The following is a 24,214-nucleotide window of genomic DNA, read 5'->3' on the forward strand; positions in this document are numbered from 1 at the left end:
GTCACAATTTTACACATCCCCTCTACCTTCAAAATGGGATGTCTCTTGCCCCTAATGTTTTCTGCTTGTCCTAGGGATAAGGGATTGATATTTTAATCCAGCAGTGAACTTCAAGCTCCATGCAATAGTGGATTTGAGATTCTGCACAACCAGAGTGTTGAGAAGAAATCCAATTCCTCCATTCCTTTTTCAAATGTGGAGCGAGGCCCAAAGGAGAGCAGGTCAAACAACAGTTGCTGCAGAGAATGTGGAGTTGGGAAACCTGGAGGCTCTTTCCCAAGATATGGTTTATTTGCTTTGTTAGTTTAAGGAGTTGTGCTCATGGTACTTGCCATGTCTATAAAGTGGCATTTTCATCTTTAAAATACTTATCTACAGGGAGAAGTTACCATTATGTAATGGCTGTGTGCTCATGTGCGGTCACATGAGAAAGTGGTGGACAGTGCTTGGCAGGTTATAAATTCACACCTTACCTTACTGCGTACTAACTTCATCATATGAGCAAGCCCGTGGCTATCATGTTGTCATAATTAAAAGACAAAATCCTCTTCCTTAGTGTCATTAAAATTCCACATTTCTTTTAATTTCAGATCCTCTACTGCGTGACTACTGGGTGTATGAGGGCTCCCTCACCATTCCACCCTGCAGTGAAGGTGTCACCTGGATATTATTTCGCTATCCTTTGACTGTGTCCCAAGTGCAGGTAACAGCTGTGCTTAAAGTGACCTTGGAATATGGTTATGAGTTAAAGGTTATAGCGTGCAAATATATATATCAGGGCATTATATTTGTTCTCTGTGAAGATCCCATTAGATCAGTACATGGCTTTTCAAGTAAAGGTTAAGCCTTTTGAGTCACTGAAGGCAATGCAAAGGTCAGAGATGAAAAACCTTGTTATCATTTATAATCTGCGTTTAAAATAATTCTTTATTTAAGTGAAAGAAAAAGAAAGAAGTCAACGGGCAAAAGAAATTCAATTCTTTGTAATTTTAAGCTTTCAAATATCACTGCTTTTTGATGTTAAAGGAACAAAAAAGCTCAGGGAGATACCGTGTCCCAGAGAATGAAAAATGTTAACATTGTACAAGCCAGCTATATTGCATTCAACTATATTTAACTTACCTTGCTGTTTTTTAGTTCTATTTTATAATAAATGTCAAATGGAAACTACCTGTTTAAAGTTGATTTCACAATATTTTTAAGTATATTTCTTTGTTACATCTAACAGTCACATAAGTATTTCTATATAAGAAATTTCAAGCTTGTCAACAAATAATCCCAATAAAACAATGAAAACTTCCAATGATTATTCTCCTGCAGTCTATGAGACCGACCTGGAGAAATGTAGGTATATTTAAGTGAAACTACCTAAAATCCCTGAAGCTGAGTGCATTAATTTTTATTTTCTGCTCTGAAGGATGTGCAAACAGAAGGAAAAAAAGCATAAAAGGCGATAAATTCATATTATTTCAGCTTTAATAATCTAAAATTTTGCTAGTAATCCCAGCAGAATATTTTAACAAATTACCATTTTAAATCAGCAGTGTTTTTTTTTTCCACGTGAAGAGTGAATTCTAGTTCTAATCATAGGATAAAAGTGATAGTTCCCAATAAGCTTATTTGTATGTTAGCTGCAAATTAAATGTATTTTATCAATCACTGATCTGTTATTTATTTATTTACGAAAGGATAAGTCTTATGGCTGCTTACTACTGAGTGAATTTAAACAGAACTCTGTTGGCACTATTAAATTCAGAATAACTTTTAAAAACAGTGCATTTTATAACGTGGCAGCTAATTGCTCAGATATGGTACGGATAAATAAGAGGACTTAATCAAAAGTGTAGAGATAATAGCTGTAAGGCTGAGACCTTGTATAAAACATTTTAGTTCATGTTAGTTACATCCTCTGTATTCTCTATTCTTTTATAATCCAGTCAGTGGACAGAGGAGGGTATAGTTCAAGCCATGCATTTTCTGGGAGATGATGTGGGGGGTGAATGAGGGAGGAATTATGCAGAAAAATGCAACTTTAATTAGTGTTTGTGCTCATTTACCACAAGAAAACAAAATGCTGGAATGTGGTATGAAGGGGATAAATCTCCAGAAAAGAAATACTATGCAGTGGTGTAACAACCCGTGATTCAGTATTGCCTTCTTGCTTTGATTACTGAGCTTACCTTTCTTTAACAGAGAGCCTCCCATATATAAATAGTGTCTGGGGAAAAGAGAGGGATGCATTACCAAGGCCTGCTGTAGCTGAAGGGTAAATGGTCTTTGTTGCTGCATTGCCTTGGTTGGTATAAACTCAGTCCAACGAGAGCATCGCAGTGATGAAGGGCTCACAAGTCATGGAAAGGCTTAGGTGACAAGACTTCACCCTGCCACTGACATTGGGTGCAGCTGAGATGTGTCTCTGGAACAGAGAGAGATTGGAGTAGATTCATGCCAAGATGATCCACAATACATGAAGAGCTTTGGCAAACCTGATTCCTGGAGTTTTATTACTGACTTCCGTGGGAAGGAGATCAAATCTTGTCTGAAAAGCTGCATCCTGAAGTACTCTTTTTGCACATTCCTGCCCTCCTTTTGTGTTTTATCATCCTCACTTATCTTACATTAAAATATGCATAAATTACATAAAATATACAGCACAGAAAGAACTGCTTTGACTACTTTTGTAAGACCCCTTACCCATGATGTACACTGCTGGAATACAATGCAAGAAAATAGAAAAATCTCTCCTATTAGGCCAGCAAATAGCAGGAAGAAAATTGAAAAAGACTTGCTTGTGCTTCTCTCCACTATATATATACTTTTAATAGGACATTTGTGAATAATGTGCTTTTTATTCACTGAAGCCCAGAACAAGTGCATTGTCTAAGCCAGTCAGAATAGGGGTTTTACACAATGGTGAAACGAGGAGCTGTTGTTCTGCTGTACTCATTGTCAGAGTTAACTGTTTTTGTATTGAATGGCGAGATCTCTAGTCCTTTTGTCTATTTCATTCAAAGTCAAGTCCTAAAGGGCAGAAATAGTAACTAGCATTTAGAACTGGAGTGGGAGTTGTGCAAAATTTGTGTAGTAGTCTGTGAAATAAAACAATCTGTGAAGTTCATGGTATTTTATTCACTGGGAGACAGGTCTGTTTTCTTGGAAGGTGTGATGAAGGCATGTGAAATTCTCAAGTAGAAGGTAATACTTCTGTTTCTCACGTAAAATAAATGTTCATATAGAAAACTTGCAGATATTCTTTATTTTGTGCATCCTACTCCTCAGCAAATATTTAAATAAAACAGAATAAAGCGGTATTCAGAATCTGACTACTGGGAAGTGGCAAAAACATTCTTGCAAAATTCTACAAAATATAAGCTAACTTTATTTTCACTCAGTAGAAGTGTGAATGTTAACATTGTGGAGTTACTCTTTCACTTTGCTTCTGAATTTCAGTGTGAAAAGTACTGGGTCATACTTAGGGATGACTGGGTGTAGATGGCTATTTCTGTTAAGAAATGTGTGAATATTCAAGGATGTTTATCTGTGTGCCTCTAGAGTATCTATTTCCTCTACAGGGTGTACTTTACAGCATTGACATGTGAGGGGTTGGCATGAGATGGCGAAGAGGAACTAGTAAATGGTTCCATATTAGATGAAGCAGTATGAATAGGGCACACATACTGCCTTTTCACATGGAAATTTAATATGAAAAGTAGCATCAGCACAGCTAGTGTCCTTTTCTGACAAAACCACTTCTCAAAACTGAAGCAGGCCACCAAGTATGTCACCAAGTCTCTGTCATTGGGGTCTGAACCATGATATGAAAGATTGAGCAAGGAGACTGGTGGGCTCAGAAGCAATTACCCCCCCAGAGTGGGGCTGCAATTCCTGACTTCCCTGAAGAACAGACGTGGGGATCCGATCAGTTTTTTCTGACTGAAGAAACTGGAAGCTGCTTTGTGAGGAATACCTCCTGGAGAAAGATTTCACTGTAGAGACTTGGGCAGAGCATTTGTAGTTGTAGTAGCAGGTAACTCACAAATGCCAGGTTTGCAGTCTGCTCTTCCCTATCCTTCATCTGTGTTTGTTTGAAGTCTCTCACTCTCAAAAGATCAAACAAAAGACACATTCCTGTAAAATGCCTCTGCCCCTTCCAAAACTACAATTATTTCAGACTTCCCAGAGTTGATTCAGTTTAGTGATGGTGAAAGACGGTACAATACTCATATAGTGATTTAACAGCATTTGACTCCTGAAGACTTTTTCAGTTCTGAAGCCTGTAGTGGGTTTGTTTTCAGTTTGCTTTTGATAAACATTTTAAAAAAAAATCTTCCAAAATAGGAATCTGCTTCTAAAAGCATTTTCGAGGACCTTCTACGGTTCTTTCTGTTTTTCATCTTTTCACTCTAAACTATTGCTTTATATCTCAGCTGCAAGAAGCAGAGCAACATTCATTTCTAAGCACGCTGGCTTTTGAGGAAAAAGCAGCAGAGCAAAGCTAGCCTCTAAATCAAATAAATAAGTCTGTATCATTTCTGCTTTAGAGTGGAAAACAACAATGAAGGCGATTGTCTTCCAGGTTGCAGAAAGAAAGTATTCTCTGCAGGCAATATAAGAATAAAAATGTCATTACTTAGTTTAGTACCTCATTTCCTGTAATTCTGGAATCACACTTGCATTCTCCCTTTAACCCTTCATAGGGTGTTTTTCATGGAGAAATTCATCCTCTGCAATCTCTTAGATGGTAAAATGATTAAATACTTCAGGCTCCATTTTGCTTTCTGTATAGTTTCAGTTTCAAGTTCCAGCTGAGCTGAATAGTGAGACACAACAGGGTTGATGCAGATACAGAGCCTCTGCCTAGGGGAGTCAGCCTTCAAGTACATTTGCTGTATCCAGCTAAGGTAGCTTGACAATATGCCAAAGCAAAAACAAACACAATTTTTGTAGTAGCTGTAACTACATATTTAAAAGACTAGACACAGCACTGTCGAACAGTAAGGTATGATGTTGCTGAGAGATGCATTGGTTTTCTTAGCCTTGTGTCACACAGAGCTTGATGCTTATACGAGGGATGAAGATGGAAGCTGTGACATTTTCCCCTACATCAGGTTAGAGTGAAATCTAAAGTGAGTCTGTGCACCAAAAATACATTGTTTTGGACTATTTGAAATGTTTTATATTGATTTTTGATTGTATTTGATTTTTAAATATATATTTAGCACCTATGTCTACAGAACTTTTGAAGTGATATTTCATTTTGATTTGAAAAAAACATACTGTTATGTATAAGATGTCAGAGACTTCCTCTAAAGTTTAAAGCCTGTTTAAAATTCTCCTGATTTAGCAAATAATATTAATTTAAATGAAGCAACAATTTCACACAATAAATAAATCACTGGAAGAAATACAAAGCAATTTCCAGTTGGCTGAGCTATTCCTGCACTTCTTTGACGAAGACCATAATGATTACTCTCATGTCACAACTGTGAGGTTGATTTTGTGGGGATGTAATCTACAGTGGGTAAAAAGATTATGGATCCCAAAAGAAATTATGAAAGCAAAAAGGATATGTTTGCTAAACGACATGCATAAAAGTTCTTATTTTTCTCTATTTTGACAGTGCTGATATATATATATAATGATCTTAGCATATGGTATCTGAGCACTCCAGGTTTCAAAGCTGCAGAAGTGGCAGGAAAGGCTGATTTCAATCATTAGTTCCATAACGAAGAATGTATCTCAGCTTCTTCATGTCTGTTTTTCTGCCTTTCAGATAGAGGAATTCCGTAGACTGAGGACACATGTTAAAGGTGCAGAACTTTTAGAGGGCTCTGATGGAATCCTAGGAGATAACTTCAGACCAACTCAGCCACTTAGCGACAGAGTCATCAGGGCTGCATTTCAGTAGCAGAAGAGGAAAACCAACAAAAATCAATTTTTATTTAGGTAAGTAAAAGCTTAGTGGAAAAATCAAAACTTTGAAATAATTTTCATAGGGAAGATATCGCCGAAGGAAAAAAAATGAGTTAATTTCATCTCATATTACGATATATTTTCACAATTATAAATTTTTACACTACTGTCCTATTTTATCCTGTGGTATAACACGTTGGTTTACCTTTCTGAAATGCTAATAATTGGAATAATTGGGTTCTTTACTGGCTGGAATCTAGTATGTGATTTAGTGAATTAAATCTTTCTATTGACTTAGTAGGCAGTCGTGGCAAAGTTAGTTCACAGTTACTTCTTGTAGCTTTAAATTTCCCCTACTGCAACGAGCAAGAGCACATTATACCTAGGGTTATGTGATAGATTTCCCCAGTTCTGAAGGACACTGATTTCTTACTGTTTTTAGAAGACCAGTCACTGGTGAATCTTGTGATCTAGTGTTCTCTTAGACAAAGTACTAGTTACTAGTTCTGGAGGCCCTTTTTTTTTTTTTTTTTTTTAATCCCTTTTTCCTGTTTTAGAATGCTGTACTTTCCCAACCAAACAATGAATCTTGGGCAAAATCAATGCAGATACAAGACGAGATAGTTAAGTAACTTCTGTCATGGCTGATTTTTCATGTTACTTCATTCCTCTATGTAGCTGCTGCTTCTTGTCCTCAGTGATGCTTTTTTCTTTCATTGGCTCACAGAGCAAGGATGACTTTGGGTTCGGTACAGAAGAGCTAATACACATGTGAACTTACATTATCCACACATGAGTTATTAAAACCGCCCCTGTAATATTCCCCTAGCTTCTATCAATTACAACATAAATTCCCTTAGTACTCAACTGTTACTCCTAAAGCTCATTACACTTAGGTAATCAATGCTTTACTATAATGAAAACCCTGGTAATGAGATTCTTAGAGTTAAAGAAAATTTGCTATCAAGACAGCTAGTTACTTTGATAATGAGTCAGACACCAACATTTATGGTTGTTTTTGTAATAAAGTGGCCCCACCTTGATACCAATAGTATGAAAGCTAATCTGGAAAATGTTTAAAAATTTTTTCTTTCTTTCTTTCTTTAATAAGTCCTACTACTTTTTAGCGTCATAGAAATGTCCATCTCCTATTCTAAAATAAACTTTTAAAAAAATAACAAAAACCATAGGGTACCCTGTTTTACTGGTAGAATCTATTATATAAAGGCATCGGTTTTTCTATCTGCACATTTCTTCAAAGCCATATGCTTATAATAGAAGCAATTCTTCCAGAGTTTCACCTGGAAGCATGCTGCTGAAAGGTTTTTGATATACACTGTAGGGTACAGACATTTATTTGTACATTAAACTCACGCACTATCTAGGTCAGTGCTGGAACTGCCTGTTTCACTTCAGGCTCTGTTGTGGGGTTAAACTTCTTCAGACTATGCTCTGGGTCCCACACTCAACTTCATATAAAGTTAACAAATGATCAGGCAGTAGATAACGCCTAAAAGAAATTAATAATTCAGTGCTTCCAAAAACGGATCTGTTAAAACCTAGTGGGAAGATTATCTTTCCTCCCACACTTGACAAATTATTAAGTGGTCTGGGACAGTGGCCAACAATTTAATGTTCTTTTGATATAGTGTAAGCATTCAATATAACATATGCATCTAAATATTTTTAATGTGTTTATTTGTATTTTATAACTCTATTTAATGTTAGCATCCCAGAAGTTAAGTAAAGAAAGCAAAATACTAGTCCTTTTATTAATATTGTTTTCTCATTCATCCTTTTATTAATATCGTTTTCTCATTCCTATATTTGAATTTGGGCACATCCTGAAGCCCAATTCTCAATTACATAGTTCTCTGCAGTCACGGAATGTCATCACTTTAATCTTGAAATGGATGATTCAAATTCATCCAGGCTTCTGCATTAAAATTACTTGGGAAAATCATAGCAATATTAAAGTACGATTTTTCCCAGAGAATGAATAATGCCCTCAGGCCAGTGCAGGTAATTCAGGTCTCTAACAGTGAAATTACTTGACACTCTGACTTTGAATTTTAAGCATGAAAGAGCTTCCCTTTACAGTGCTGAAACTGAAATGTGAAAATTTTCCTTTTGCTTTCATGTTTGAAATTTTATTACATTTGTCGATACTTTTGAAGAATTGTTATAAATAACAAGATTTATCTTGGCCATGCTTCACAAAATAATCTGCAGTTTTAATTCCCAAATGATGGAATTTTTAATGTGAAATGCCAGTGTTCACTGTTGGGTTGTGCTAATTATAGACTCTTAAGTACTGAGAAAGAACTGTGACTCTGAGCATTGTGTAGCCCACAGAAAAAATGGCAACTTGGCTCTACACACCTGTTTGAAGGTCTTCCTTCAGTAGAATCTGAAAAGGTCTTCCTTTTAGTTTTGGGTGCATCAGTCCAAATAGTAGTATTAAATACTACTAAATAGCCAATTGAAGGCTCACAAGACATTCCTGCTATTGAGTTTGTCTCTGGGGAGCTGGGAATTAGATATATGAAGTCTAAAAGGAAATGGTGTGGCCTTGATCACCTCTCTTCTGCACTTTTCTCCCCAGAAAAGGAAATAAACAATCTTACCTATTTTGTTGTGGTTTTCTCAAACTGTTCTCTCCAGGTGGAAGGTGTTGAAGAACAGTAGCTCCCCACACATACCTCAGACATCCTCAGAATAGATACCTCCCCTCCTTCCTAGGAATGAATAATGGTCTTTTAGCTGGGGCTTCTAACATGGGTTATGAAGACTCAGTAGCAGATGGGGAAGTAATAGTTTGCAGAGTTGGATCTACGTAATGATCCAAGAGGAAGTATTGCTTGCTTTCAAAGAGAAGACTACCTTTTATTTTAAAGGTCTGGTATGTCTTGAATATTACAGTTACAAACATACAGGTGGACTTCTTTTCTGACATGATGCCCCTCTGCCAAGGCTGCTGGAATTCCTGTCTGTAGAGCTTTCAATATTTTCTCCTTCATTTCAAGCCAGTGTAGTGCAAGCACTCGAAGAACCTTGAGAAACATTAGTTTTCTGTGGCCACATCACTCTGTCAAGGAAAGGAGACAAATGTTCCTTTATAAGTAGTGTATACACAGGCATAGAGAGAGGTTGTGTAAAAGGTCTAATTAGTTTTGACTGAATCAGAATGCAGGCTTTATGCATGCCATGCTCATAAATCTATGGAGCATCTGCTTTTCAGCCTTGATTGAAACCTTGACAGAACTGAGCCTTTTGTGGCTTATGATCAAATGGCATATGTTGATCTTTGATGCAATTTGTGGTAGCTTGTTGAATTGAAGGCACAGATGACACGAACATATATCATATTGTGTAATCAGGTAAAGAAATTATTATTTTTTTGACTGTTCCTTTATCGTAAGAGAGAACAGATCTCAAAATAGCCTCCTCCAATTCTGGAGCAAAGTTTGTCTAGGATGAAACAGAGATATTAAGGAGGACACAGTAGGTAGAACTTTGTAGCTCCACTGCTCCTTTTAACCTGGTTGGTTTTAGGATAAGTTTTTGCTGCTTAGTTGACCTCTTTTGGCTCTGTTTTTCCACTAAAAATGCATCTCTATCCTATAGCCTGGGGTTAGTGAACCTCTCGGATCTGTTCTGTGGATTTTTTTTGAAATATATTGTTTACAGAACAACCTTTACATCCATTTTTTTCTGCAATTGCTGAAGTTTTCACATTTCCATAGAAATAAAACTTTTTTTATTATTGTTTATAACCTATTTTGGTCTATCACTAGACTAGTGATAGAGCTAGTCAGGTGACAGGGAATTTGGATGGAAAGCTCAGTGCAGATTTGCTTTCAGATATAGAAGGTAAAAAAACTGAATTTAATTTTAGACTGAAGAACAGTAGAATCACAGAATAATTGTGGTTGGAAGGGGCCTCTGGAGATGTGTTAGTCCAACCACTGGCTCAAAGCAGTGTCAACTACAGTGGGTTGTTCAGGGCAATGCCCAATTGGGTTTTGAATAATTCTAAAGATGAAGACTCCACAACACCTCTGGGCAAGCTGTTTCTTTGTTTGAGTGCCCTTACAGTAAGAAAAGCTTGAATGAGATTTTCTGTATTTCTCTTAATTATTTTTTGTGGTCTGTTGCTGGACTCCTTCCAGTATGTCCATGTTTCTCTTGAAGTGGGGAACCCAGAACTAAATCCAGCACTCCAGACATCTCACCTGTGAGGAGCAGACGTGAAGGATCACCTCCCTTGAACTGCTGGCAATGTACTTCCTAGTGCAGCCCAGGAGGCTGTTGCATGGGTGCATTGTTGGCTCATGTTCAACTTCTTGTCTAGCAGGACCCCTAGATCGTTTTCTGAAAGGAAAGAGAGGAGGGATAGTGTTATGATCCCTCAGTGTTACTAGTTTTTGTGAGAATAATCAGTATTCCCAAACTCTGTTATATTCTGGGGCTTGTCACATTATCTAATGTATCTTTTTCAGTAGTGTATTCTTCATTGAAAACAGCATCATCAACTGGCGCCATCTACCTGTATGCTTGTGCAAAGCATTTGACACTGTCCCACATTATATCCTTGTCTCTAAATTGGAGAAACGTGGATTCTATGGATGGGCCACTCAGTGGATAAGGAATTGGCTGGATGGTTGCACTCAAAGAGTTGTGGTCAATGGCTTAATGTCCAGGTGGAGATCAGTAATGAGCGGTGTTCCTCAGGGGTTGGTATTGGGACCAACACTGGTTAACATCTTTGTTGGTGACATGGACAGTGGGATTGAGTGCACCCTCAGCAAGTTTGCTGATGAAACCAAGCTGGGTGGTGCAGTCGTCACACTGGTGGGAAGGAATGCCATCCAGAGGGATCTGGATGAGGTGGGCCTGTGCAAACCTCATGAGGTTCAACAAGGCCAAGTGCAAGGTCCTGAATCTGGGCTGCAGCAATCCCAAGCACAAATACAGGCTGGGTGGAAAATGGATTGAGAGCAGCTCTCAGGAGAAGGACCTGGGGATGTTGCTTGACAAGAAGCTCAACATTGAGCTGGCAATGTGTGCTTGCGGCCCATAAAGCCAACCATACCGTGGACTGCATCAAAAGAAGGGTGAGGGAGGTGATTCTCCCCCTCTATTCTGCTCTTGTGAGACCCCACCTGGAGTGCCGCATTCAGCTCTGGGACCCCCTGCACAAGGACACGAACTTATTAGAATGAGTCCAGAGGAGGGCCATGAGGATGATCAGAGGGCTGGAGCACATCTTCTCCTATGAAGACAGGCTGAAGGAGTTGGGGTTGTTCAGCCTGGAGAAGAGAAGGCTCTGGGGAGACCTTATAGTGACCTAAAGGGGGCCTACTGGAAAGCTGGGGAGGGACTCTTTGTCACGGAGTGTAGTGATAGGACAAGGAGTAACGTCTTTAAACTATAAGAGGATAGATTTAGATTAGCAGTTAGGAAAAAAATATTATGTGGGTGGTGAGGCACTGGCACAGGTTGCCCAGAGAAGCTGTGGATGCCCCATCCCTGGAGGTGTTCAAAGCCAGGTTGGATGGGGCTTGGAGCAACCTGGTCTAGTGGAAGGTGTCCCTGCCCATGGCAGGGGGTTGGAATTAGATGATCTTTAAGGTCCCTTCCAACCCAAACCATTCTATGCATATCAGCTTGAATCGACAGTGATACTGAATTCAGTGTGGCATGCTTACATGTCCACATTCCTTTACAATCAGGCTGCATAAGAATGATTCCATTCTTATTATAGTTAAATGTCATTGCTCCCATTTACGAAGGGGAGATCAGATAAATGCCTAGTATCGAAGTCATTGAAATCAAGGAGATTCTTTTAATAGAAGGCAGTAAGACCTGGTTCTAAAAAATAACTCACTAACACAATATTGAAATAATATTTTCTCTTGAAAATGATAAGCTTTAATTTATTTTTCACTGAGCATAACCAGTAAGCTAAATAATTTGATCTCCAATGTGCTGTCTTGAAAGTGCACATCTCAGACACAGCTTCTTTTATTTTGTAGGTATGAAGAATAAATATAAAAGAAACTTCTTTTATTTTGTATTTATGAATTGTATTCCAGCTACCTATCTACATTACTCCAGTTCTGAACATTTTTGTGACTGATTCAGAAACTCCTGAAAAAGCATGTTTTTATGTACACAAATGCATGTACACATTCATACATATACATGCATCTTTAGTAGCCCTCAGATTGTCAGTAGCTACAAGCTTATCCAACGTCATGTAAATTATGTTAGCAGCAATGACCTTGGATTAAAGACTATTCTGTGTTTTCCTAGTTCCTGTTTCCTAGTTGTACATTTCAAAAGTAGAGGAAAAAGATATAAATGTTGTCATTAAAACACCAAGTTTGTGCTAGGCCTGAAGAACAGGAAGGGGTAATTTAGGGTGGGAGGAACAGTGGCTGCATGCTTGATACTGCAGAGATTGCATGATATCATGAGGGAATAAAAGAGACTGCATGCCTAATACCACAGAGACTGTCTGCATGATGTTGTGAGGTACGACCAAACAAGCAGAAATTGGCACAGCATTAGGTTCACAGCGTAAGCAGAGGAGGGAGGACTACATGGTGACTGTATCTGGTGTGTTTTGTGAGTGCAAATTGCTCGCTTTTGAAGCTACTGAGCTGAGCTTGTGGCAGCAAAACTATGCTGCCCTTTCTACAGGGAACTGAACAAGGGATCAGCATTGCCAGTGGGAATGAGCTATCGCTAAACAGGTAGTGGTATGTTCCCCTCTTCGTGGCATTGCGCATTTTACTGTAGCAGTAGAATACAGTATATGAAAGGATATTTAGATACAGAGCGAGCTGTGGAGCTGTGCCTTGCCTTTGAGAAACAGGGTTGAGTGGCATGATGCTGTAGTCTGCATTTCTTTGCCTAGGTAGATCTCAGTGAACTTCACATTTGAAAGGAGGTTCACATTACCAATGGCTGTGTCATTGCTCTCAGTTACTAATAGCTTTTGCGGTTCCTAAAGTTCACAAACAAGTTGCTCCGAGGAAGTTCCAACACTGAGGAGTTTTATGGTTTCCTGTTGTGTTGATCCAGATCTGGAGTGAGCTTTCAGCAGCCATGCATCATTATGCTACTATGGCCATTCTTTGCCTTTTCCTGGTATTAAAAACAAAACAAAACAAAAACAAAAAACAGAGGTTATCAACACTAGCTCTTTAGAAATAAAAACAATGATTTCCAAGATCATTGTGATGAAATGTGAATAGTTATGCTGCTTTTCATCAAGTGATTTTTCATCAGTCACTATTTGTCTCCATGAGTTCAAGTTTTGTTCATGAAAGAGAATTGGTTTAATTGTTAAGTTTCAGTCTTTGAAAGACACACAGCATCATGCTATCAACACAACCAACTATTGTTCTTCCGTTTTTGAGAGCTTATGTATGGTGCCCAGCACACTGCTGCCACTTCAGAGTACTTGAGAGTGTGCTTACGTTTGAGTGACTACAGGATAGAGAGCCAAACACCTTTGGCTTGTGAGCCACACATCATAACTGGAGAGCTACTGGAAGCATACTACCAAAAGCTTTGGAGAGTTTAGGGGATGGAGAGCTTCAGGAATGGCTGAAAGCAACCTTTTCAGGTTGCTTCCCACTACTTTGTTGCAACAGAAGGAAAAGGGGTGTGCATTGACATTGCAGATTAACCCTGTAATGTCAGTCTAACTTGTTTTCCCACTGCCAAGAATTCAAACTAGTGAGCAGCAAAACACTTTTGTTGATTGTATGGCATAACTCTGAAACAGGAGACACAATTTAAGGATTCAGTAGCCACAGGCAACTCAAGAGTCATAGATTGGTCATTACTGTAGTAGAAATTTTTGCTGTATCCAGGCCAGAGGATCAGTACAAGAAGCGATCAAGCCATAAATGAGGAAGAAAATAATTTTGAGTTGTAGCTGTTTCCAGAGTGAGTACCATATTGGAATTGTCCTTGCTTAATCATTTACAAATCTCTTTTTAGAAAAACCAAAGTATTGGAGGAACAGGAAACAGTTGAAATCTCTTAAAAAAAAAAAATATTGTGCTTCCTTTTGAAAGCTAAACAAAATCAGAGGGTAGCCTAGGAATCAACCCCCTGCTATGTGCTTCAGATAAGATACTTCATATTAACAAAAGCTCCCAAATTTCTTGGTGTGTGCCTCTCTATCAACACCACACGTTCAACACCACATGTTCCCCAATGCACTGCTATCATCAGCCTTTTTATGAAAAAAAATAATCAGAGTACAATTTCCAGCTGCTTAGCATAACTCATGTATGGTTTGTACACTACTGCTTGGAAACTGAAAACTTAGCGAGGAGCACCTGTCATAAAAAAATTTTCTCACAGCGTGTTTATTGGCAATTTCAGCATGAAAGCTAGCTGGAACTCTGCCATGTTTTACTCACTTATGGGGAAAATGCTGCAGATCAACATTGAGGCAAAATGGTCAGAAGCTTAAATCATCTCTAATTGAACTACACCTGATTTTTAAAGTATAGAGACTCTAGATTATTATATGTAATATCTAGTAATGTAACAGCTCTCAAATGCGTCTGACTACAGAAACAGAGAAGAAAGCCCACAAGACGCATTCCTTCTTCTACATGGTTGTACAGCATGTTAGGAAGTGGCAGCGTGCTCTGTTTTGCCTCAGTGAAATCACACAAGGAGTTTTAGCAAGAAAATTATTACTCCATTGGAACCAAGAATCCAGGGATTCACAGATCTTTATTCTTATTGGAAATTATAATTCTAATTCTTTCATATGGACGAAAACACTACAATGAGTAGGCATACAAATTCTTGCTAAGCAGACAGCAATGTTTTGAAAATAAATATCAAATAAAACTGATCAAGTAATTTGGGTTACTGAAAATATTTCTGCAACTGATAATTCTCATTCAAGGAAGAGAATACCAGCAGTGATTGTTGTTAGCTGTATTTTATGACTAAGACCAAATTTTGTGACAGAGCAATCCTACAAAGCAGAACTTTCTGTAATTTTAACACCTTTTTATGCAGGTCCAGAACTCAAGAGAAACACAGGTACACTTTAGTTGGCTAGATATTGTTAAATGCCCACACAGCTAAATGTACATTCTATAAACTGTGATCCTTTCATGGAATGAATTACGAAGAGTTGCAAGAAATGAGGATTCATAAGGTAGTGGGACACTTTGAATCCATGCCTCACCATATTTTCAGGTGCTGCTTTTAGGAAGGTGTAGAATGATGGCAGTGTGTAGTCAGTGTTAAAGTGATTTTGCTACTCATGTCCTCTGAAGGTTTTTAACTCTTAACAAACTTTTTAGTTTAACTTGGTGTTGAGGAGGAGGCAAGATGCTTCTAACAAGAAAAAAAAAAATAGAAACATTGAGTGAGACAGTAATGGTAAGGAATATGCTAAGACAAAAGAGGGAGAAAAGCTCTCCAGAAAGGAGATTGACTATTTTTATGTAGCAGAAAAAAGGTTTTGATCTTGTATAGTGGTTAACTATAAGCCTAAGGCGGCTGCAGAGGGGTATCTTGCTTCCTCCCTGTCTGATGGAAAGGCATAGTATTGTGGCCATCCTATTTAATTTCTCAGATATTTACACTTGATGGCACTGATTCTGAAAAAAAGCTTTTCTTTGAAGACTGTTGTCTGACCTGTAAAGGACTCCTCCAGAAGCAGTGGGGCTCTATATGTAGGACTTGACCCAAGCAAAGGAAGTTTAAGAGACAGAAATATAAGCATAAACAAGCAAGTCATCTAGGCAATTTTTTGATTATAATATACATTTGTACAATTTTAGCTCAACCAAAACTCTTCAGAAGAGTAAGAGAAACAAGTACCTTAATATATGCATAAAATATTAGTCTGAATAGTATGTTACTTGGTTTTATATATTGTGGAACAGTGCTATTAATTTAGCATGGTAGAAAAATCAGTCTTAAATGCCAATAATGGGTAAACAGGAATAACACCACCACCAATATATACAATTAGTTTTTTGTCAGACAATACAAAGTATTTCCATACAGCCACAACTGAAATCTTCCAGCTGGCTCATAATTAGGCTCCTTTCCAAAAGTAATCCATTAATACAATAGCTGCCCAAATCCCAGTTCAACTTAATTTCACTGACTTTGATTTTTGGACCAAAAGCATTAAGCTTGAACTAGTAAAAAATGTACGAAGTGTGCATTCAATTAAGGAGTAATTAGATACTCAATCACCCTTACATCACACTAGGGATTCTCCAAGAAAGAAGAGATATACTACTCAGTGCAGTGTATAAAACAGTTTTGTTAATTAGTTTAACACTAATTGAGATTGAGAAAACGTCACTTTGTCAAAGCATTAGTTTGCCTACACGGAACCTTAAGAATACAAAGTTTTTGGTTTCTTCTGAGCTCGTTGAACTTCTGAGCTTACTTTGATTTTTCAGTCTAATACTTTGGTCCGGTATCTTCTGTCCACACAAGAGAAACCTTTCTTTTCAGGAAGGGGTTGGTCCCTGCACCATCGTATCAGGAGCCCACTGGAAAATGTGCCAAGAGTTTTTCCAGAGACTGAGAATAACTTGCTATAGTAGTATACATTTTTTTTCCCCCCATGTTGTACCTTTATACCAAGCCTCAGGAAGAACTGGGAGTCCCCTGTGCCACTGCATGAAGTATGTCTAAAACCAGCTGCTCTGAGAAGGGCTTACAGACTCCCTTAGACAGTAGCCATCAGAAAGTTCTTCAGGTTGACCATCAAATGATCCTGCTGCCAAACTGCATGATTTGGGGGTGTGTTGTGTAACTAGGGAGTGTACAGACATCATTGCACAGTTTGTCCTGTGTGTAGACACCGAATCCTTGACAGTACTGTAGGAGACTGACAGCCTCTACAGTCCCTTTCTCCTTAAGGAAAGGAGTGGGAACTCTAGAGATGTGTTGACTGTTCCTGCAAGCAGTTGTAGCCCCAGGTGATCATTTGCACCCAAGCATTTATAGATTTCATGTGTATACATACTGAGCCCTAAAATAACCTCAGGAAAAATGAGATTGTTAGTACAACAGAATGAAATGATTTGTCACTCATACCTACCACTTCTGAACGGGGGCTATGTGAGTAGCTGATTTCCTAAGATTAGGCTGTTGTTAGGCTGCAGCACATGAATACGTGTTTGCATGAAACCAAGTATTAATTTATCTCTACTGCTAACAAGTAAGAATATTACTGCTATTAGGAGGGTTAAATCGGGCCTTTGCTTTATCTCTTGAGCCCATCTGACTCCCATGAGGGCTGTGTGCTTAGCACTCTACTTGGTAGGTCCCCATAGATGGTAACAAATTCTGGGTGATAGTATATTTTCCTTTCTACTTTACAGCTGTACTCTCCACATTAGAATCAATTACCTGATTGATTCAGAAAGCCAATTGTAAAGCTTTGTTTCAAGTTTACCGTTGCATTTAACTTTGCATTTTTACTGCCATTTCCTCCCTTGCTATTAAATCTTCCACCACTGGCTTTACCCTGAAAGAGAAGAATCAGGACCATTATGTCCATGAAGTATATACCCTGAAACTACCCCCACCTGCTGTCATGAAACCCCTGCTTTTAGTTTTCCCTGTCTCCCTGGCTGGACATAAACAGTCTTTCAGACCCACTGCAGAGGAATTTCAGTAACATAATTGTTCCATTCTCTTTTCAGAGAGGGGGAAGACAATGCTCCCACAGTGCCCTTGGATGAGAAATGGAAACTTTTGAGGCTGCAGCTTCAGTTGAACCACAAAGCCTGTATTGTTTGTCTTCATCTAATTCAGCCTTGATAGACAGCTGTGACAGTTGGTCTGTCCACACGGTCCAGTGAAATTCTGGGAATGGGGCAGTACATTAAAAGAAGAAAACACATTAAATCTTCCAATTCACACTGTTAACTATTTTAAAATGGTAATTATCATTGCTTATATAGTTTCTTTGCCATAGCATTCAATAGTGGTCTGTGATCCAAACAGAACTAATTTTAAGCTTGGTATGAATGTTAATATATGTAGAAGTGCTCATTATTGTTTTGAATGTTACATTTAATTTTATTTTGTAGCATTTCTTGTGCTGTCAGTAACCATCTTTTCTATAGAGGGGAAGTACATTCTGTAAAGTTAAAAAAACATTGGTTGTTCACAGAGAGCGTTATACAAATTCTGAATTAATTTTTGGGCAGAAATGAACACTTCTCTGCCAAACCTATGCACTTAACATGGTTTATCTGAATAAAGCTGAATGGCATTTGCAATATTAGGAACCTTATTCGAATAAAGAACAAATTTAAAATAAGGAAAATAACCAGTGTAACAAAACAGAACCGTCTGGATTATTTTCTATTTGGTGAGTCATGGAATTTTGCAAAGAAATGTTCAATTCGGGCAGAAAATTATCAGCCTTTGTTCTCCCGTGAGTTATGACAGTTCCATTTGTTTCTGCACATTGCTGAGGATGGTGGTCTGGGGACCTGCTCTGCATGTCCTGAGCTTGCTGCACAGCATGGGGGTTGCCACGCTGGGCCACACATGGCACAGACAGAGCTCTGACAGAGCCCAAGAGGTAAACTCAGCCTAAGCCAGTTAATCAAGCTCGTAGCTTCTGATTCCTGCAGAACAGGTAGCCAACAGACAGAGACAATAAAGTGGTGGAAGGTAGCTTTGATCACCATGGCTATCAGCGTGGTCCATTTTGCTAGCACAATGAGGGCAGGCTTATGGTGAGACCTACGTGAGTGGAAGAATGCCTGAGCGCAGATGGCAAGCTGCAGGCAGGGCACAATGGAGATGAAAACAGAGGATCACAAAGCGGAGTTTACTCCCTCGGAGCAGATTGGTGAGTCATCAATCACAAAGTCAGCACTATGCAGCGGCAAATGCAGTGTCAGTCACAAGGCATGCTTAATCCACCTCTTCAAGCTCGTGACTGTATGTACTACAGAAACATTTGCAACCTTTGGAGAGACACAGCTGCCCTTGATATTGCAATAAATGCATATAAAATATGCAGCAAGCAGCCCATCATGAAGTCGTCTGTTTAAGAAGCTTAGCAGAGTTGTAATTGGCAAATTGCTTCGTGGACCTATGGAAACTCACATTTCTTAGGGTTTTGCTTAAGAATGTTCCTCTACCTCCTGCCCAAATTTAATGAAATATAAGCACATTCTCTAGTCAAGGGGCTCAACATTTCAGTACTGGCCAAAAATAGGCTTTCCATCTGCAATGTCCCAGCACTTCAAAATGTCAAAGTAGCAGCTTCACTCACTGGCTGCTGCTCCTCTTCCTTCAGCAATGACTCCTCAAGCAGCTGCAGCTGTAACCCAACCCCAACAGCAGAGCCTGGCTTCCTCTGGGTCTATATCTTGCCACAGCACAGGGAGGAGTCTGCATAAGGTCTGCTGTACAGAGTGTCTGCTCTGCAATGGCTTGGCTGGATTGTCTGCGGTTTTTGACAGTAGCCCAGTAATTTATTGCAGTTGTCAGGTTTGGCTCTAAAATAAATTAAAATAAATATAAATAAATAAAAATCCTAGGAGGTGGAAGTCAACGTGTTTCTGCGTTGATGACCTCTTGCTATCTCCTTGCACACAGGAATGAAAGAACTGTCCAAAAGTGGAGTGAACCAGATTCTGAACCTGGCAATTCCCAGGTTCCGTGAATAGCTCATTCGGAAGATCTTTTCCCTTTGCACAAAACATATTAATAACTACTGGGTATTAGCTGAGGGGAACTGTAATATTAATACAGCAAATATTGACGTTACAATGAAATCTGAAGTAGTTTATTCTCTGAATAAACACGTTCCTTATCTTGGAGCTGGCTGATATTATTCTGGCTTTGAAATACAGATACATTGCAAAGAAAATGATGTAATGTCTCCACTGAAAAATTGAAGTCCATTGCTTCCCTTTCCTGTGCTCCCTTCCTGTGTTTGCTGTTCTTTCCTGCATTGCCTTGGACAGTGAAGTTTGAGTTGTTTAAATCCTACTGTGCAGAAACTGAGGTTAGAAAATTTGTCTCAACATTTGTGAATTTTTTTTTGAAGGCTTGGCTTTAAAAAAAACACTAGTAAAAATATTTATAACTGTGTTTTGTCTTTAGACCCAGATCTAATTATAACAACAAGTTCACTCCCCAAACACACCCATTCTAATTACAGATTGGTCAACCCACATTCGTGGTGTGCTGGGAAAAGTTAAATTAGTCTTTCTGGTTTCAGTAGGAATCTGCAGGGAGGAATTTGCAGAAAGGGCTCTCTGTGTATTACTCCAGTTACACTGCACCCATGAGAGATTTTATTGGGTGTGGCAAGGCTCTGCTACTCTTCAATTAGAGTTCCACATGCCTGCCTTTGTATTAACGTTTTTAAGAAATCATAAGAATTGATAAAGGTGTTATAAGGGTAGTGTAAGGTTAATAATTTCCTCTTCAAGCCTGTAGCCACGAAAATTCTTCTGAGTTAGATTGCTATCTGCACTGGAAGTATTTTAAAAGATGATTATTTATGTCTATGATGCACCATATAATTTTAAAGACTTATTACAAATGCAAATTAGAGGTTTCCAGGAGGTGTTGAGGCCAGAAGAAATTCACAGGTATCAGTTACACACTTGCTGATCCTGAAATTTATGACATCACACAAGCAGCTATATGCCTCATGAGGCAAAGGCTGGCTCTGCAGCCATCATGTAAATTTTAGGAGAGCACAGGGAATAAGAAGAAACCCAACTTTTGGGAGAAGACAGGTGAGCTGGGGCAGGATGTCTGCTGTGGTTGATCTTCCCACTGCAGGTGATGTGCTCTTGGGGTTTCTCCGTAGTTTTCTGGAGCTCCCAAGGAAAACTCGGAGGCCTAAAGCGCTTCACCTGTGTTCAGACTTGTGTTCAGACTGCTTGGCACTCTGGGCTGTGGTCCTGGGCATGTAAAAATGATCTTGAACTAGCTTTGGGATGTGTTCTTCCTTCATATACCATCACTGTCTGCTGAAATGAGAGGTGGCTGGAGAACCATTCACCACATCTCCTGAGATTGGACCACGCAGAATGTGTTCGGAAGTGTTTATATACACATTTATTTATGAAACCATAACTATCTGTCATCGTAAGCACACATCTCTGTGAGTATTCATATCTCTAGAACACTATACATAGAAATACTGCTTTTAAAACAAGAACAGTTTAAAAGGAAGTTTAAAATTGCTACTTACTTAAAGCTAAGAAATTCCAGTATGAGGACTGTGTGCCTAACATCAATTCACCGCCACTGTATATGATCAGTTGGTGTTTGTATGATTGCATATTTTTCCCTTTGTCCAATACCTAAGTCCTGTTTTCTTCTCTTTTCCCTAATATTCATTATTCAGTCTCAGGTCCTTTGTACTGGATGGTGTTCAAGACTTGGTCTAAAGAAATAATCATTCCTTTTCTCATGGGGCATTCTTTCTTAGAACATTTGTCTGAATGCTTCATATGTATTAATGAACTTATCTTTACACGCACTTTGAAAATGCCTTCTCTCCTGTATCAGCTGAGGGACATTTCTCTGATCACAGAGCTGCTATCCGTGCAGTACCAGGCATAAGAAGCAGAGCAGTCAGCTAGTTTAGAGAGAGACTCTTCATATTGCCCTGTAACACGTGGTCCTTGTCCAAGAGAACGTGTTATGACTTCATCTGCAAAGTTAAACACTTAGCATTGATTCAGTAGTCAGGTTTCCTCTTCAGCCTTTTCCCTGATAAATTCGCTGAGCTGATGACTTCAACTGCGAGGTTTGTTTTTCAGTGCTGGGTCATTTTTTGTGGCCCTTCTGTCCAGTATCTTCACATCCTTCTCACCAGTGTTCTTGCCATGCTGTGTACAGAGGCAATATCAGCTTTTCATTTCTGCTTGTCATCCCCAGAGCCTGACCCCATCTTGATTTAAAGAGACCCTTCTCCTCCCCAAATATCAGGCAAACAACAGAAGATGGGTTCTGAGAATGGGAAATATTAGGTAAACTTGAAAAGAATTTGCCCTATAAAGTACACAATGAGTTATTTAAGCCTTGAACAACAAAGAAAAAAAGAAAGTGTAAAGATAGAAGAGAGCAAAGACAACATAAAGGAATTTCCGTAAGTGTCCTTTCCTCTGTCAGAGATGTGGTTGGAAATATTCCTTCTCTATTTCCATCTCAACTCGACTGTGTTGGGAGTGGCCCATTCTGGGCTGAAAGTGGCCCATTCTGACGAAGTCACAGCCAGCCCCCAAATCAGTGGTTAGAAACCACTTCTAGGAAGCCTCATTCCCTGAGCCTGCTGTTCTGTCCCTCTCACACCAGCGCCAGGGAAACGGCTGCTCCTCCTTGGGCAGCACACAGCAATCCTTATCCCAAACCCTGACTGTTCACCACATTCCCTGTGGTTTTTCTTTTTGTTCCCCCAGGAAGACAAGAAAGACATACACACACTCCATTATTCTGAAAAGTGAAGCACTTGAGAAGGCTGGAGTTTCAAGCACGTAAGCAACTCTTCTACACATTATTTAAGACAATGTTAGTGTCTGAGGTGGAGACGAAAACATCTTGATCTTATATAGACATAAACTCCTTGCATCCCTTAGGCTTTAATATAAGTATACACTACAAACAGTGCTTTCTGAAGTGCCCCCCATGTAAACATCTGACAGTGGTGAGCTTGAAACAGATGAAAGCTATAATAAAGCAGTGAAACATACAACTGCATATGATACACCATGTCAGCAGCATTTTAAATAGCAGGTATAAAGCAATTCTGGGAAATATTTTTGTTTTGTTTTACTTCATGTTGTGAAGATACCTTTTTTTTTTTTTTGATGCACTACAGGTCAGCTGGAATTGAATATCATTATCTTGAGTCATAATTAGAAAAACACTTGATCTCTTTAGTTGTGTTATCTTATGTGTGACTGAGCAAAAAGAAAAAAAAATGTGAACCAAAGGTAGCAGAACGATTTATTCTTGGCTTAGAAACATGCAGTAATTCACAAAGATAAGGAGATGTTTACTCAAGAGACGAATCAAAAACAAACGCAAAAAACCCTGAGAGCTGTGTGCTCTTGGCAGGGAAGTTGGTAATGATTATCAAGTGCATGATTCTCAGTGTGAATGTATAGGCTGCAATTTAGCAGATGTGCCACAGCATTTTGAACCTTCCTGATTTCTTGGCGTTGTATGTATTGACCACCCCTAGTACAAAATCCTAGAAAAACACAAGGCCAGAGCATGTCAAAATACCTGTGATTAGGGCCATAATGAATGGCAAATGGACTTGGAGATCCAAATAATTTGTTTTCAATAGAACCCATGGTATCTGGCCTTCAGATAATGTGACTGTGCAAAATTTTTACAGGTGTCCAATAAAGATGTTTAATTGCATTATGTTATACAGCCACTAGATGTCTGCATACTATAGAGCTTCAAGCAGGGTTTGGTCTAGCATAAAAGTCAGACGAAAATAATTCAGTATCTTTGGATGTCTCTCATTGTATCAGTCAGGCATTTTTTTTTCCTAACCTATGCCCCTTATTCAAGGAGAGATCTGTAGGCAAAGAGATCCTCTACAAGAAATAATAATAATAATTAAAAAAAAAATATATATATATATAAAGTGAGGCTGAGTTCTATTAAAAACAGAAAGAAAACTGTAGATTAAACCATTTGTTGAGATCATATCTACTAAGATAAAATTCAAAAATAAACTCTGGAAATCAAATAAAAATTACCATACCTGAGTTGGCACAAATTCCAGTTAAGCAGGTTGCTTGGCTTCAGGAGCAGCAGCAACCTGTAGCAGAGACAGCGTAAGTCTGGCTACGGCAGTGATGTGAGGGTGGGTGTCACCTCAGTGTTAACACGAGGGTCCCTGGTGGAAAGCATGACACCCAGCATGGGAAGGGGGCAAGCTCACCACCCCCTTGGCAGAATCCCCAGTGGCTTTGTTAATACTAAAAATAAGGCAACCATTTATTACTTCAAAGTGACCTACATATCTTTTGGGGAGTCCCTCTCCTGAACATCAGGAAACCCCAGCCTACGTGGGCTGCAGCTCCGGCCCGGGGCCTGCTCCTGCGGGGGCTCTCCATGGGCCGCAGCCTCCTCCAGGCCACATCCACCTGCTCCACCGGGGGCTCCTCCACGGGCTGCAGCGTGGAGATCTGCTCCGTGTGGGACCCATGGGCTGCAGGGGGACAGCCTGCTCCACCAGGGGCCTCTCCACAGGCCGCAGGGGAACTGC

General features: G+C 39.2%; 1 protein-coding gene across 1 annotated transcript in view; it reads left to right on the top strand.

Annotated features, from left to right (window-relative positions):
* The window catches only part of CA8 (carbonic anhydrase 8), a 49,728-nt gene extending 31,441 nt beyond the window's left edge, over nucleotides 1-18,287 (top strand). Inside the window, exons 7-9 of the mRNA XM_083823901.1 lie at nucleotides 591-703; nucleotides 5,774-5,946; nucleotides 17,640-18,287. Coding sequence (XP_083680027.1) covers nucleotides 591-703; nucleotides 5,774-5,908 — 248 coding nt within the window. The 3' untranslated portion in view covers nucleotides 5,909-5,946; nucleotides 17,640-18,287. The remainder of the gene's footprint in view (nucleotides 1-590; nucleotides 704-5,773; nucleotides 5,947-17,639) is intronic.
* The last annotated feature ends 5,927 nt before the right edge of the window (nucleotides 18,288-24,214 follow it).

The sequence above is a fragment of the Anser anser genome (assembly GCF_964211835.1).
Source record: "Anser anser genome assembly, chromosome: 2".
Taxonomy (NCBI): domain Eukaryota; kingdom Metazoa; phylum Chordata; class Aves; order Anseriformes; family Anatidae; genus Anser; species Anser anser.